At 40.6% G+C, this 17760-nt stretch overlaps 1 protein-coding gene across 2 annotated transcripts in view; it reads right to left on the bottom strand.

Moving 5' to 3' along the window:
• The window catches only part of LOC126380002 (protein spire), a 208860-nt gene that overhangs the window by 14468 nt on the left and 176632 nt on the right, over positions 1 to 17760 (bottom strand). For both annotated transcript variants that reach the window (XM_050029105.1, XM_050029179.1), the window contains exon 9: positions 6950 to 7065. In XM_050029105.1, coding sequence (XP_049885062.1) covers positions 6950 to 7065 — 116 coding nt within the window. The remainder of the gene's footprint in view (positions 1 to 6949; positions 7066 to 17760) is intronic.

Genomic DNA, 17760 nt, shown 5'->3' with positions numbered 1-17760 from the left:
AAATACCAATCTCTTCCAGGCAACCTTTAAGTATAGGAGATATTGAATATTATGTAATATAGCGGGTTAGTACAGCATGGGAATACTTGTACGTATAAAAATAAATAAACTTTCGACTACTTAAATACATAATAATACACATAATTATAATTATTATAATAAATAAATATCACTACTTAAACTACTACATATACTATGTAAGAAAAGGAGTAGATAGGTAATACCTAATATCTATCTACAAATCTATACAGGTCGCAGATGCTTTCAAACAGCCTTCATATCGACGTCACGAACTTCCGCGCACAAAAGTTTTTATCAAACCCGACTCAAAGGGAAAGCACTGGCTGTATAACCCTGCAACGTTATGCAACCAACTGCATTCTGCAATTCACTCTTTGACATTTACCACCCTGCTTTCGCCGACTAGTAGGTCTGTGTACAATGGATATGCGCACTCCGGGGAAAGTATGGAACCTTCGTGGGAAAAGGAATTTTTTTTTGAAAATTGTCTGTAATAGTTTGTAGATCGGCCGTACCTACCTATATATTGTAACATAATAGTTTTTTTTTTTTAATTTGGATGTTATTAACAAGCCGGCTACTTGTAAACTAAGTAAAATGTTAAGTACCATACCGTTCTTCATATTATCAAAATAAATCAAAATACTTTATTGTATAATAATAAATAACATAACATGATAAGCTTACTTGTACTGTTTGTTTTCTTTCTATGTTCTTTGTGTCTGTTTTTTTGTGAATAAATAAACATACACAAAATTTACACACTATAATATATTATATTGTACAAATGGTATCAAATGACGGGGCGGTGATTTCCCTCAATCAGCGCTTATCGCTATCGACCCACTAGGGTCGATTAATTCTTTCAAATATTTTCCCTCTCAGACGACGCCCTGAGCCGACGTTCGCGCCCAACTGGGCACCCTCAGGCCTATTGTCTTAAATGTTGTATCGGGTGAGAGCCTTCAGCGCTCCCCATTTGTCCGGCCAAGTAGTTAATGCCATCTGCGACAAATCTACAATACGTCACGTCAAAAAAAGGTGGGGTGGTGGCATTGTGGAATGGTAATAGTGAGACATGGACTGGTAATCTACGGCATATCTGAACTATCGTCGGACAACAAAACCAAGAATCGTGGAAAGTTAAGTTATCTACGGCACAGGCCGCACAGGTACCGCGCCCTCGATATAATTCGCGCGCGGCGTGAAACCCGTGCCACAAGCACTGGTGGTTTGACTATGCACATTAATAGGGATTAGAAGCACGAGTTAATGTGTGTATTATTTAAAAGGACAAAGAACAGGAACAGTAGGTACCCAGACATGTATATTTTCGCTAGCATTAAAACTATCAAAAATTATTGAATTAAGTTGCGTCCTACTGCAGGGCACAGGCCTCCCCTTAATCAACCGGAGAGGTTATGGAGTATACTCCACCACGCTGTTCTACTGCGGGCTGGTGGAGGTATTAATAGCCCGGCGGGACCAACGGCTTAACGTGCCTTCCGAAGCACGGAATCATCTTACTCTTTCTGATTCAAGCCTGCAATGTCCTTACCAAACAAAGGACAGTATCACAAAGTGATTTCGACAATATCCCCATCGGGATTTGAATCCGGACCTCCAGATCGTGAGCTCAACGCTCTAACCACTAGACCACAGAGGCTGTTTATAAGTAAATAACTTTATAATTGCCAGACAATAGACAAAAATGTGGTTTCAAAGTACTAAGCATCGCGTGCAAAACGCAAAGCTTAAATTGCAAACGAAACAAGAAAATACATTTATTCGTTTAACGTTTTTATTAGCTTCATCTATTTAAGTAATCTTACTTTTTATTTAACTACTTAGTAATTAAACAGAAAGTTCCCGAAGAGAGAGGCTAGGCAACAGGTATTTATAAGGATTTTATGTACTCTGAAGAGGAATTCATGATTAATCTCCTTATTCACCTTATTCATATTAGATTTCCCCGAATATCGACTCAAAGATCACATTAAATCTTTGAATTACGAACTTAAAAGGCTTTCCTACAGACGCTGTAAAGCAAGAGTACCAAGAAAAGAAATGAGGTTATAATAACATTACAGCAATGTTCCTAGATTTATCATGTTCTGTTTGCCCCAGGCAATCCCCGGGGCACGCCTTTCATTTTGACTCAACTGTATTTCTGTGTACAACTGTGTATCTCTACTTACTTCTAAAGCATGTACAGTCATGAGCAATACTATGTACCCACTTTAGGACCCTGTCGCACTATCATATTTGACATTTAATGAGTCTTACGGTTTAATTTGTCAAAAATGTTAATGTGTTGTTGTTGTTGTTTGAATTCGCCTTATATAAGGCAGGCAAAGATCTGAGGACCATACAGCCTTGACTTTAGTAATTTAATATTCGAAAATCACGATCAAAATAGGCCTAAGCCTTGTCTTCAGTTTTCAGTCTCTCTCATTTAATATTCTTATTATGTGACTGTGACATGGTTTCAAAGTCTATACGTATTTGTACTCGTAACCGTACAATGCTTCTAATTTCTTCAAAGGTATTAGGCAAAGATACAAACGTCATTCAGCCTTTAGGAAATATTCCTTTAAAAAAAGCATTTTTTTTTAAAATAGCATAACGTTTCATTTAAACATACAAAAAAAAATGCCTTACATACCCAATTGTCCCTACTTATAATCAAAGCGTAATAAACTATCACTTAAGTGCCTACGTAGATACTGTAGGTGTTTACTGGTGTTATGTTACAGCTAAAAGCTTTTTCTTTTTAGAACTAAATGTCCATTAACTTTTAGTAAGTACTCAAACATTAACACAATACAAAAGCATCTACGTATTACAATATTCCATACTTAGAAGGGAGAAAGGAACCTTTACAAGCTCAACCGGGTTGTTTATTTGTACAGGCTTCAATTACTTAACAGTTACATAAAATACAGTGGGTTTTTCCATTACATTCCATATTCGTAATTAAGTGGCAATAGACAAAAAAAGTACACAACATAATATCAAGTGTTTTCATTTCACGGGTCACGTAGATTGCCAAATCGAATTGATTCGAGTTCAAATGACAGTAGGTCATATCAAAAAGTATGTGCGTGTTAATACTATATATTTATTTCTCCTTTCCTCTTTTAATATCGTGTGGGCTATGAGGTCGATTACCATCTTATCAACCCTGGTGTCAGGGTTATTATTGAGCCGCCAAAGGCCCCTGACATGGCTCATGTAACGACTACGTGCTTATATCAGTAAGTAGTAACCGGGACTAACGGCTTAACGTGCCTTCCGAAGCACAGATCATCTTACTTTCAGACAATCAGGTGATGAGCCTGTAATGTTCTAACCAAACTGGGGATCACAAAGTATTTTTTGTTATATGTACCCCCTGGGCCCAACGACCACACCACCACACCACCACTGGACCACGGTGGTCGTATTTCTCCTTTCATCGGAAGGCACGTTAAGCCGTTGGTCCCGGGCTACTAACCCAAACATCTCCACAAGTCCTCAGATCAGCGTGGTGGAGTATGATCCATACCCCCTCCGGATGATTGAGAGGAGGCCTGTGCCCAGCAGTGGGACGTATATAGTGGCGCAAATTTGTAAAATATGATCCATACCACTTTTACGACACGATTCATTTATGACAAACATCATAGAAGGAAAAATAGAAGAGAACAGAGGAAGGGGTAGACCTAGGAGAACATTTATGAAACAAATAAAAGAGAAGGTGCAGGTCGTGTCGTATCAGGAGGTGAAGGATTTGGCGTGAAGAAGAGAGGAATGGCGATTACTCCACCGACAAAAGCGCGACTCTTAAATAAAGAGAGAGAGAGACCACTTCTAGTTGAAAAAGATGGACTATAATCCATAAATCCTGTCTCATTGGTCAATACTGCAGATTGCATGTTTTTTAGGGGTAAAAACCGGGATGGGATGCTGTTAATTACTAAGGCTACACAGTCTATCCGTCCGTCTGTGTGACTGTTTGCCGTTAAACTTCAATTTCATAAGTTTACTTTACAAGGAAGATACGCGGCATAATTTTTTACACCGCCATTGAATCATCGTTATTGCTATCCCAAAAACATTACAGCGACCCATTTTCATTGCAATAACGACCTTATTTATGACTCATTAAAGATGGAAATCCCATTCCCAAAACTGGGACATACCATTGGGTACATTTGCACAAGTGTTTAAAAACAAACATAATTTACCGTTAAAATTGCGTGGCGCTGGCGCCAGTTATAAAACTTAAATAAAAATGAAAATTACCTTTACCTTTCTTCAAAGACCAGGAAAACGTAATGGCATAAGAAAATTATGTAGGAATTTTACAGTAGCTACGCCGCTCGGTACTAAGGCTAATTTTATAAATAGTATAACGTAGCCTTTTAGCGAAAATTTTGTAAGCGCCTTTTTGATAAATCATATTCTGTTGTGATTTTCTTCACGAAAACCCTGAGCCCAGGTTCGCGCCCAACTGGGCACCCTTAGACCTGTTGTCTTAAATGTTGTACCGGGAGACAGCCTTCAGCGCTCCCCATTTGTCCGGCCAAGTAATTAATGCCATCTGCGGCAAATCTAAGATAAGTCACGTCAAAAAAAAAACACGAAAACCTAGATTTATTTCAATTCATTTCAATCCGAGTGAAAACAACCTCCGTGGTCCAGTGGTTGAGCATTGGGCTCACGATCCGGAGGTCCTGGGTTCATATCACAAAAATCACTTTGAGGTCCCTAGTTTGGTTAGGACATTACAGGCTGATCACCTGATTGTCCAAAAGTAAGATCCTCGTGCCTCGGAAGGCACCTTAAGCCGTTAGTCTCGGGTACGACTTACTGATGTAAGTAAGTAGTCGTTACATGAGCCATGTCAGGGACCTTTGGCGGCTCAATAGTAACCCTGACACCAGGGTTGATGAGGTTGGTACTTCTCACAACCCACACGATAGAAGAATCCGAGTGTTGAGAAATTGAGACTGCAATTTTGTACCTGGATTGACACTGGTTTATCCAATAGCAAGGTTTTGTTAACAAAACCATAGAATAATAATTGGCAAGACCTCCGATTTGACAGTCACAAATACCAAGAGTGGCTGCATCAAAATGGAACATTTTATACCGCAGACAGAAAGAGCAAAAAACCGTGTTAAGTCAATGCTCGACATAAAATGTAGAGTAAATAAATGAGTAGGTACTTATTTAGAGTACAACTGCTAATTTCTCAACGTAACGGTAACAGACTACACATATCCTGTGTACTGTATGTGTACTACAGAACAGATACTGCTAACTGGTACATGCAGTAATTTTCTTTTTAAGTTGGTTAAGCTATTGCCAAAACTAAAATAGCAGACGTAGCGAGAAAGGCTGCCTGCTTGAAATGGGACTGGGCTGGACATGTTGCCCGAACAAGCTGGGGACAGGGAGGAGTGGAAGAAGGGAAGAGAGGCCTTTGCCCTGCAGTGGGACATTGAGGGCTATTAATAATAATAATAAGCTATTGAGGCTTGTTGGGAGCTATCACTTACACTAGTACTAAGTTAAACTCTCATTACCCGCCGTGTACGTTGTTTTTGTTGATTTAGTAATTAACTTTCTTTACCTACACTCATAACACGTAGACACTTTTCTTTTCCCTTTTCTATAGCTTTTACTTTTCATAACATAATGAAAATGTTCTTTAATACTGCCACCTTTTTTTGTATTGCAGATTTTCTGCAAATGGCATCAACTACTTGGTCGAACAAATAGGGAGCGCTGAGAACTCTCAACCGGTACAAAATTTAAGACAAAAGGCTTGAGGGTGCCCACTGCCCCGTTGGGCGCGAACCTCGGCTTAGGGCGTCATCTGATAGGATTATATTTGAAAGAATTAATCGACCCTGGTGGGTCGATAGCGATAAGCGCTGAATGAGGGAAAGGGGTCGGTATCGGGGTTCTGAAGTGTTTGCCTACATAACTTAGCTCGTGCTAGTCGGCATGACAATATACAAGTCATCAAGTAAAGCGGAATCTCATTTACTTTTTGTTGACACATGCTTGTAGTTCGTCTGACTCAACGGCACGTTTTGGGTTTTTGTTGACTATTGTGGTTTTGCGACTGAGATTGGTAGACTACTAAGCTGTGTCATACTTATTGTCACATTATGGTAAGTCAATGCAAACACTTCAGAACCCCGATACCGACCCCTTTCCCTCATTCAGCGCTTATCGCTATCGACCCACCAGGGTCGATTAATTCTTTCAAATATTATTTCTCTAAGACGATGCCCTGAGCCGAGGTTCGCACCCAACTGGGCACCTTCAGGCCTGTTGTCTTAAATTTTGTACCGGGTGAGAGCCCTCAGCGCTCCTCATTTGTCCGGCCAAGTAGTTATTGCCATCTGTGGCAAATCTACAATAAGTCACGCCAAAAAAAAGGTAAGTCAAGTAATACGTAGGAGTACGGTCACGAGTACTAATATGATACACTTTGAAACCATGTCACATTAACCTTTTTGACAAATTAAACCGAAAGTCTCATTAAATGTCAAATATGATAGTGCGACAGGGTTCTAAAGTGGGTGCATGATATTGCTCATGACATGCTTTCCCTATTGACACAGAAAACACCTGCTTCAGGTTATTCTAGCACATGTCATACGATTCATGTTTTCAAACAAAGTAACGTAATGTCGAGTATAAATCATAACTTCAAGAAAACAATTTGTTTGTAGAAAGAATTATCTTACATAAACATACGCTCTTAATACTTATTTCATCGCGATGTAATCTTCTTCTTAGCGATGTGATGCGCCGATGCACAGGTGCCCGAAACACGTAATATACAATCCTGACGACCCGATTACTCTATAGCCATCGAGACGACAAGGTCTACCTCTCTCCAGACATAATTACTTAAATGACTTACCTCAAGATTATCGAAGTCGACTTTGATGAGTCTCCTCTGCGGTTGCGCGTGCGGCGTGACGTCCCCCCCTCTCCGCGCCTCGCCCCCTCCAGGACCACTGCCCGCACCACTCGTTGCTGTAACAAAGACATAAACATTCAGTAATGAAAATTAGGAATTGCTATATCACCTGCAGTTGAAGAGAAGAAGAGATCCCATGTATGACCACCTCATCGGCGGAGTCCATAAAAAAAAAGCATAAGATCACGCCTATTTCCCGTTGGGGTAAGCAAAGACCACGGAATTCCACTTACTTACGATCGTGATACACCACATTCGCTTCCACCACTCTCATCGACTATGCATGTTCACCGGTTTAAAGTACTCTTGACCTGCCCAATCTTTCTTCTTCTTATAGTGTCGATGGCAAACTAAATAGTATCGGCCCAAAACTTGGCAACAGCGCTCTATATCTGCAGCGCTCATCAGATCCTCCTGCGTGCAGGTTTTCGGGCACGCAAGACAACATGTAAGATATTCCATCGTTTGGGGAACAGTGCACTTTAAGTCCGAGCCATCCGAGAAACCCAACCTGAACTAATTGTCCTTACTTCGGCCCACCTGAGTCCGAAGTCTATTTAGAGACTTCCAGATAAGCCAAGGCAAATCAAGACCTGGTGGAGGTCTCTCGGACGGCGAAACAAAAGGTTTTGGGAGGTGTACCCGTTCCTGCCTTATCCTGCATCTTCCTTTAAAGCGGTCATCATCATGTAGAGGCGACACACATTTGGCGAAACTTTTGCAGCTTTTCAGCCTTTGCGGCACAGGATAGCTGTGGAGTGGATGCCGTGTGCCGTTCAACATTTTGACCTTCTCTACCGAGCTATACCCCCCCCCCCCACCCTTAAAACAATCTGGATCCGATCGGATTTGTCCATGTTTTCAAAGAAAACGGCTTAATGCTAGAGTACCTATGCTACTGAATACCTTTGTAGGCACCTCTTTGCCAAAGAGTACGAAATATCTTGAATCAAATAACGCATAACATAACATAAGCTTACGTATATCTCAATTGGGGTTGTCGGAGGTACATCCATCGCAAGATGAACTAAGTACCCACACCGTACCGAGCTTTCTTTTAGGCCAACGCGCCACCATAACGCGTAAGTAATAAAATGTATTTGTGAAGCTTAACAATGCATACCTATTACTAATATGACATGTTTGCTCCCTTTTTGCACTAATCAATTCGGACATAAATCTCATAACATGTTATAATTCCTTTTTTCTATTAAAAGAACCGTGTGGGTCGCATAACAAGTAATGATAAAAATGTGTTTCTTTGTGTAGAATCGTAATAGGATTATATTTAAGAAAGGTTCTGTTATCTCACGTCAGACAGTATTACGTAATTGATAATCTCCTTTTTTAAAAAAAATACGTACATACTATATAAGGACAAGGAGGAGCTCGTTGGCGCAGCGGTAAACGCGCTCGGTCTGCGATTGTTGAAGTTAAGCAACTTGCGCAAAGGCCGGTCATAGGATGGATGACCACAAAAAAAAAGTTTTCATCTCGAGCTCCTCCATGCTTCGGAAGGCACGTTAAGCCGTTGGTCCCGGTTGCATTAGCAGTCGTTAATAACCACCAATCCGCACTGGGCACGCGTGGTGGTTTCAGGCCCGATCTCCCTATCCATCCATAGGGAAGGCCCGTGCCCCAGCAGTGGGGACGTTAATGGGCTGGTGATGATGACATACTTTATAAGGACGCGCTTATTTCTCTTAGGGTAGACAGAGACCACAGAAATCCACTTATTGCGATTCTGACCCACCACTTTCGCTTCTTCCACTCAGTAAAGAGTTCATGCATGCTGGCTCACAGATTTACCTATAGTACTCTTGACATGGTTTTTCTTTAAAACAAGATCTAATTGCGGTATGTCCGCCTAGGCCTTCATCTTTCAACTCTACCACTTACGCATCATAAATATTTAATGTAAGTCTACTTTCATTCATTCTCTTTACAAGTCCGACCCATCTAAGCATCCGTTCGCTTGAAGTCGCTTTAAAAAAGAAACTGTTCATGTATTTTAGCCATAGGAAAACCTTTGCATATTATTCATACGCACGCAACGTCGCAACACCCCCAATACACCCTGTTACAACAGTTACATACACACCAATTTTATGAAGGGAAAACTGAATAATGGCTCATAAAAGCTCCCTGACTGACTCAAGGGCCTGTAAACGTTCTACGGGACATATGTGTTTGATAAACGGACACGCCTGCACTACCATTTGCCTAATAGACCCTTTATTTAAGAAGGGGCTGGCCAGGAGTGGTAAAATAAACTGCTATTACTTAGATTCACATAAACAATTACATATAAAAGCATTGAAGTATTTTTTCTCTCCTTAGCATTTATTATTCCCATCTGATGGTGGTGTCTTACTTCTCTTCCACTTCGCTCTATCAGACGTGTCGTTCTCGGAGACATTGCACATGCACAGGTCCTTTTTGACCACATCCGCCCATCTTGCATTGCAAAAAAGCATTGAAGTATAATATGTGAAATCTCTTTGCATAAAACTACTTAAATGATTGCCACTGCACGAATTCTTCTGATGAATGAATCATCAAAAATTGGCTTATCTGGAGGGTTAAAAAGGCCACATTGAAGCAGTTCATCTTGCAAATGTCAATTTGCGCATTCCAGTTGACATTAACTCAGGATCAATGAGCTGAATCATCCCCCCAGTAAACGTTACGGTGTTACTAAGACGTTGTATATAAAACTGAAAAACTTGACGGCGTGTACGATGCGAAAGAATTTTGGTCTGCTTTCAGCTTTATGGTAACAGGTTACCACCCATATAACAGCTGAATGAATTCTATATTTCCTTGACTTCACAGAGAATCTGAATCTGAAGTTTAGTTCATAAACATAATAAAAGATTTTGATATTGATATCTTCAACTGTAGTATACCATCAGTGAAGCGGAAATTGGCAAAAAGATATTAGTTGGTTGGGTGTATCATGCGTTGTAATTACGTGATCGCAGGCATTTTTCTGCTTGCAGATTTCTATCCCGGGCATTGTGGGCGACTAGTTGATTTTTTCGTGAAATGTGTTTGCTATGTTTGTATAGGCACCTAGTTTATTTTGCTATCTATTGTTGCTGTATGACCAACATATACCGAAGTCTATCTGTGGAAACCTATAATTGGCTCTTTTGTGATTTATGTTTATGTTTATACTATTTGATGTAGCTGTTGGTTTTCCTATAAATAAATAAATAAACTGTCACTAGCAGACATTGTGTTTACAAAGTTCTTTATAAAAGCTTTTTAGATACCTATGCCGTCGGCCGATCGTAAAACTGGCCCAATCGAGGTCCTACATTAATTTCATTAAATTCTTTCTCAATCAGGGATCGAAATCCTACATTAATTTCATTAAATTCTTTCTCCATCGGGGAGCGCCGATTCAAACCCCGGTACCGAACTTGCACCAATGAGTTATTTATTTATCTTATGTGCAGTTTTTACTAACACAGTTGACTCAACCATTATAGACGGCGATACGGCTACCTATCACGTTGGTCTAACAGAAAGCTCGGTGAGGTGTGGGTACTTAGTTCATCTTGCGATGGATGTACCTATAACTACCCAAATTGGGATACAGTTGTGAGCTTCTTACGTAATTATATAAAAATGTGAAAGGTTAAAGAAAATGTTACTAAAAATGGATTTAAATATTGCAATAAATATCAAATGCCAAACATTTTCATCAGTAAAGGGTAAGGTTTCCCGGAATCTAGGTACTATTTGCAGCATATTCAACCCACGCTGATATCGCCCACGGTTTTAAAGCCTTTGCGCAAACTGTAATACCTAGGACCTAACTAAATAACCTGAAACCTAGGTATTATGTCAAAGCTGTAATTTCGCTATTGATAATACTCCGCTTATGTGGACTCTGGGCCTAATAATTGTATTGAACAATATATCTTAAAAATGAAAACACAGTAATCTTACTAAACGTGAGATTCATTCATTAAAACAGCATTTATTCCTGACAAGTAATAGCGATAGGCTCGCCCCCTATTACATGGGACTTTATGTATTGTATTTATGTATACTTCTGCCTACCCCTTCGAGGATACAGGCGTGATGCTAGGGTATGATCATTCCTGAAGTGACAAGACGGTATCAGCTAGATGGTTTTATCTGTAGCGGACCCAACTAGTTGGCCACCTAGTTCCGCTCACATGCAACAGATGGCGCCACATTCAATAATGCAGTCTTCAAGCAGTCCTGAAAACGCGGTATCGAAGTTTTCACGGCAAGACGTATATATACAACTTCCAACGCAATACTGTTGGATCGTCGATCCCTAGTCACACTACCAACTTGTGGCTAGCGGGGTACTATGCTCAGTTCGGTACCCCAAAAACATCCTTTGGCGGTAGCACATCCTCGCCGCCAAACTGGTGACCCTCGACAGAACACTTCCTGCCTACACCTTCTGGGAGTCGGAGTCAACTGCGTCGCACCTGCATCATCCGCCACCAGCATCAATCACCCCGCATCAACCCTCAACAGGCGTTCATCATCAGCCTTCAGTCGGAGCATCATCAGCACGTCCACCTGCCAGCCGCCTACGACGCTGCCTGGACACCTGACACTCCACACCAGGACTTCGGAGCATCTACAGTTCCATGACCAGCTGCCCAAGCTGCCTGGACCTGGCACTCCGCACGCAGCAGCGACACAGCACACGAGGTCCACTGCCACACCACGCTGTCGAGCACGCGCTCCACGTGGCAGGCCGCCTTCTCGCCTCACGCCAGTCGCCGGCTCCACAATCCCGACTTACCGCGGATAGGAGCAGCTCCCCATCCCGACTCACCGTGGACAGGAGCACAACCCACGCCGTACACACCTCTTCCCGACTCACTGGGAGTACAGGCAACACGGCATTCCTGAAGAGCACTGAAGCACTTAAATCGACCTCCGGTCTGAGGGGGGGAGTGATGTAGCGGACCCAACTAGTTGGCCACCTAGTTCCGCTCACATGCAACAGATGGCGCCACATTCAATAATGCAGTCTTCAAGCAGTCCTGAAAACGCGGTATCGAAGTTTTCACGGCAAGACGTATATATACAACTTCCAACGCAATACTGTTGGATCGTCGATCCCTAGTCACACTACCAACTTGTGGCTAGCGGGGTACTATGCTCAGTTCGGTACCCCGAAAACATCCTTTGGCGGCAGCACACCCTCGCCGCCAAATATCTACTCACACTAATTTAAGAGCCACGCTCTAGTCGGTGTAGCATTCTCCATGCTACTTTTTTTTTTTTTTGGAGAAAAATAGGGCAGTGGTTTTCCTCTTCCCTCCTGCCCCGCAGTAGTCTCTCTGACGCAAGTGGGATGGTGCCCAGATCCGTCTATTTCAAAGCCGTACTAGGACTCCTGTCCGCCACCTGACAGTTACTGCTGCCCTCTGTCAAGTTCTAGGTTACAGTCCCTGTGACTTGCCTGCATTGCCGTACCGATGGCTTCCATCTCCGCCTCTGCAACTGTTCAAGGGCCCTACCGGGTAAGACGAAGCCGATTGATATTGGAGCAAATCGAACATAGATTTGATTCTGTCGTACCGCGTAAGCAGCCAAGATGGTGATCCCCGATTCGTGACGTCACATGAAGTTCGGCAAGCAGATTGAACGAATGATTTCTGTACTTTTGACACTTCATCGGTACCGGCTAAGAAATCGAAGTTCGGCGTCTTCACCCGTATCCCTGAGCAAGGACCGGCCGGCTATTATCTACTAGGTAAGTATATTAAAAACACATCAAACGGAAAATGAAAGTACAAATACGTACGTATAGAATACCATCACGTATGACTTGCTCGTAGGGACTGAGTACGTACAATGTTACATACATAATGACAGGGCAATTTACTTTCACTGTCCTTATGGCTTGAGACTATAGATCATAGACCATATAGACAGGTCTATAAGTACGAACCGTTATTATACTGTGACCACTACAAACTTGACCCTCGTATGTCTAATCGCGCCGCGGGCAACAAGACATGGTGCATCTACCTACGTATTACATTCGATGTTAAATTAAGGTTTGAACACTTTTCTCCGGATTTATGAAGTAAAATATTAGGTCTTTACGTACGAAATTACTGTTTTCTAATACTAGCTACTTTAATATTCGATATCCTACGATCTACTAAAAAAATAAGTACATCGATAATACTCGGCTAATACTTCGATTTAGAAAATTCCGGGTCTCCTGTGAGGTAGTTGCAGTAGATAATGCCTCCAATTTCACCAACTCACCATTGCCTCAACGGCATCCATGGTCCAGTGGTCGAGCGTTGGGCTCACGATCCAGAGGTTCCGGGTTCGAAGCCCGGTGGGGACATATAATAAAAATCACTTTGTGATCCCTAATTTGCCTAGGATATATTTGCCTAGGACATTACAGGCTGATCACCTGATTGTCCAGAAAGCAAGATGATCCGTGCTTTGGAAGGCACGTTAAGCCGTTGGTCCCGGTTACTACTTACTGATGTAAGTAAGTAGTCGTTACATGAGCCATGTCAGGGCCTTTGGCGGCACAATAATAACCCTAACACCAGTGTTGATGAGGTTGGTAATTTACCTCACAACCCACACGATAGAAGAAAACCTCACCATTTTTCTACTGGCAGTATCAAAACCGGTCAGTTCCAAATGCAATGCTCCTATTTGAACTGGTCAAGCAATACCGTCTAACGTAAATGTCATGGCATTCGCACCTAATTGAACGGCCGAGACCGATATATAGTAACAAGTAAACAATATAACAATGCATTGGAATGGTAGTAATCGGATAACGATCGTATGATAAGAATTGTTTGGCCTTCAACTTTAAGAATTGAGTGCTACATGAAGCAATACATACTTTGGAATGTCCTGTTGCAAACTACAGGTAACTATTTACATAAGTAAGTAACTAGGTACTAATAAAGTTTAAAACTGACCACAGAGTAGCGCTCATTGTTCATCGAAAAGGGATGTAGTGTGTCCTCCACATCAATGTTACAGGAAGGAGTATATCTCTACTCCTAATATCATAAACAGCTTATATACGTCACACTGCTCAGCACAGACCTCCCCTCAATCAACCGGAGGGGCATGGAGCATACTCCACCGCGCCTCTCCACTACGGGTTGATGGATGTGTTTTTACGGCTAATAGCCGGGACCGTAATATAAGCCCTTCTTGAACATAAAATATAACAAATCTACAGCAGATAATGAAAATCTAAGATATCTTTAAAGTGTGCATATTTATAATAAGTACATAGAAACAAATAAAATGTGCTAAAACAGCTTTCAACAAAAGTAATCTTAAGGCCAAATGCGTCACGTTTCTGCTGTGTTTAATTCATTATAAACGCATAACGAAAGATAAATAATCACGACTTGACGAATTTAAAACTGAGGAATAACCTTTTTGCAGAGGATATTTGCCAATGATTGAAAATCTTAATATTTTATTCATAAAATACGTTGTAACATTGTACTTTGTTTTCCGTTTCTTATTACATACGAGGGAACTATAAATGAAATGTTTCCAACTATTTGTAAGTAAATGAAGTGACGAGAATTTAGACTAGTAAGTAAATGTTTGTTTCCTGGTAGTGGTTCCCTGCCGTCCAAGTTGTATCGTATCCATGTGTTATGTCTGATTGTTAAAATTAAGTGCTGTGCTATAAACTGTTTGATTTGATTTAAGAATTGAGAAAGGTTAGATAGTTCGGTCATGCAGAAAAAATGAATGAAAGTAGACTTAAAAAAATAAATTTATGACGCTGGTGTAAGTGCTCGTCGGAAGAGGAAGGCTTGGGGTGTTGTATCTATATTAATATTTTATTTTAATTTCCAGTCATTTAAAAGTTCCACTCGCAATGAAAACTAGGACAAATTCCCTGTACAGTGTTTAACTGGGTCATTATGGTGACATTGTAATACAACACGACACTGTACCATGTCGATACAGTTAATTAAAACGTTTCCGCGCGACGCAGCTGGCAACACTAAACTTGATTGTAGAATGTTTATGTTCGATCCACGAAAATATAATTGCAATAAGTTTTTATGCAATGGTATGATGTATGACTATTTTGTCCTAAAAAGTAGCACAGAGAATGCTACACCGACAAGAGCATGGCTCTTAAATTAGTGACGTGATGATGATGTATGTGACGTTTTACGTTTTTGAAATTGGCCCCGATTCCTGCAGACAGCTAATAATTTTATTTTAAGTTATACCCGTCACTTTCTTATCTTATAAAACAAAGACATGGTAAGACAACGCCTAAGCTAGCAATGCCTGGTAAAGTAAGGAGGAATCCTAACAGTAGGACGCAAAAATAGAATACGTAATACACCTACTTATATTTATTTTCGTATAAATATAAATGACCTTTACAAATAATAGGTAGGTACCTACGCACGATCCCACACAACTGATATCCCTCTAGCGATGGGACCACGTGTAAACGGATTTCCAGGATAAGTTCTCAAACAATCCAAATGTCTATTTCCAATCGTTGATCGAAATAAATAAACAATCTTTTCGAGTACGTCGCCTCTGAGAAAATAGCGTGAAGTGATCTCCGGGTATGATACTTCCGATTACATGTTCCTCTGTAAATATTGGCACTACACTGAACATACTTCACTACACTATGACCCAGTTTTACACGTGTATGTTTAAGGTCCATTCTAATATGAAGCGTAATGTATAGCATATTAATGATCAGATTAAAGTATCCCTATGTACTAATAGGGGCCGCATTAATCCGGATTAACGGAGAATTTGGGACATTCAACGTAGAAATGAAGTTTGAAGTTATGTCGTATACGACAAAAATGGCATTGGCAGTGATAAAATTACATATAATCTCGAATCCCATAGTAATGACATGTGAATCAATAATTCTTTATTGCACAAAAAGTCAAACTCAGGACATGTATAGACGAATAAAATAAGCACATTAGGTGGCCTCACCACCTTACCTACCACCTACCTACCTTAACTTAAGGCACCTTATGTTAATTCCATACATTTTAGCGCCTATGCCACTGACGTGTTATTTATTCTGTATAGTTCAGCTGCGTATCTTCCCGGTCATGTCGTAAAATCTAATAGAGGGACTGTATCCTTTTAACATGTTAGACGATTGTTTTGAGCGATAGGCTGACCCCTTGTCACCATAAGGTTCTTCTTTTCGAGTCGCTGGCAGACATATAATATGGTCGTAAGGCCCAAAGTCATTTTAAAATCCAAATCCCATTGTTTAACTATTGTGTCTGGAAATCCGGGCCTTACGAGGTGTACTTCATATTTTTTTTGTGACTTATTGTAGATTTGCTGCAGATGGCATTAACTACTTGGCCGGAACAGACTTCATAACAACAGTGACTGCAAGTTGTTTTTGTAAGCTCGAGTGAGCATACATACATACACTAAACTATAGAGTTCCTTTTAGAGTCAATAGGAACTATAGAGTTCCTATTAGAGTTAACAGGAACTATAGAGTTCCTATGAGAGTTAATAGAAACTCTATAGTTCTGTAAGTAGTTACAAAACGTCTGTACGTTTTATCATATTATAGGTATTACAATTTAGAGTATAAACATACTTTTTTCCATCATAACTACGGCGTCCTCAGTACGTGCTTAAGTGGGGTAAAGTTATGCAAGTTATGTGCTAAGTCACACCCACACCTAGTTAAGGATTACAAGACTGGAAGCGTGAGAATGGGAAGAGGTGTTATGTAAAACGTTCTGCAAACACCGCTATTGTTGGAGGCTTAGGACCAGCTTTGCGCGATAGGACTTAGTAACCCAGTTGCAATGGACAGGAGACTTGGAAAAGTAACTTACTCGTATGATACTTACAAATGACCAGTATCGAGTAAATCTTCTATCGTGTGAGTTGTGTGTGAGGTTAGTTACCGACCGACCTAATTAACCCTGGCACAGTGAATACCTATAGGTAAGCTTACCCTGGTGTCAGGGTTACTATTTATTTGTTTTTATTAAGAAACAAACAGTCATTTGCATGTAATTGTTACATTATAGTATTTAGATTATTCCTATAGTTTCCTTAACTAATTATAATAAATAACAATTACTATTGGCAGCCGCCAAAGTAAAGGTAGGTTCACGTAATACCATAATTGTACTGTCCTAATTCCTATTTTGGTTCACTATTTAAATTAAAAAAAGAAAAGAATGACGTGAATATCTTGAACTGGTATTGTAGGGACAAGACGGAGTTCGCACGGAACGACATGTCAGGGAAGATAAGGAGCTGAACGTATGAAATATGTTTTTTTCGCATCCCAGTCCAGCATAGAAGCTTGTAAAATGATCCATAACTGCTTGCAAGTAACAAAATCTGGACAGAAATAATACTGATTGCGTATTTTCAGGTCGCTTAACCTAACAAGCTATTAAAAATAACGAATTTTACTTCTAGCGTGTAATTTTCCTGCGACGACGCGAAACGGTCCGCTGGTCAGAGTAAATTGAAATCACCTCTGACATTTTCACCTCGTGCCTTGGATGACGCTAATGCATTCTACAAGTTGGAAATAGAATCAAGGAATGGAGGAATGAACTTTATAAACTTGTTGCAATTAGAAAGGTAATAGGTTCAGTTAGGGGTGCAAGAAAGTTGTTAGACGTACTCTAAAGTTACCACTGCGAGACGGTACTTATTGTAGGTAGTTTGCCTCAAATGGGAAG

Source organism: Pectinophora gossypiella, chromosome 1 (assembly GCF_024362695.1).
Source record: "Pectinophora gossypiella chromosome 1, ilPecGoss1.1, whole genome shotgun sequence".
Taxonomy (NCBI): Eukaryota; Metazoa; Arthropoda; class Insecta; order Lepidoptera; family Gelechiidae; genus Pectinophora; species Pectinophora gossypiella.
Note: the sequence above shows the minus strand (reverse complement) of the source record. Positions and strands in the feature narration are given on the sequence as shown.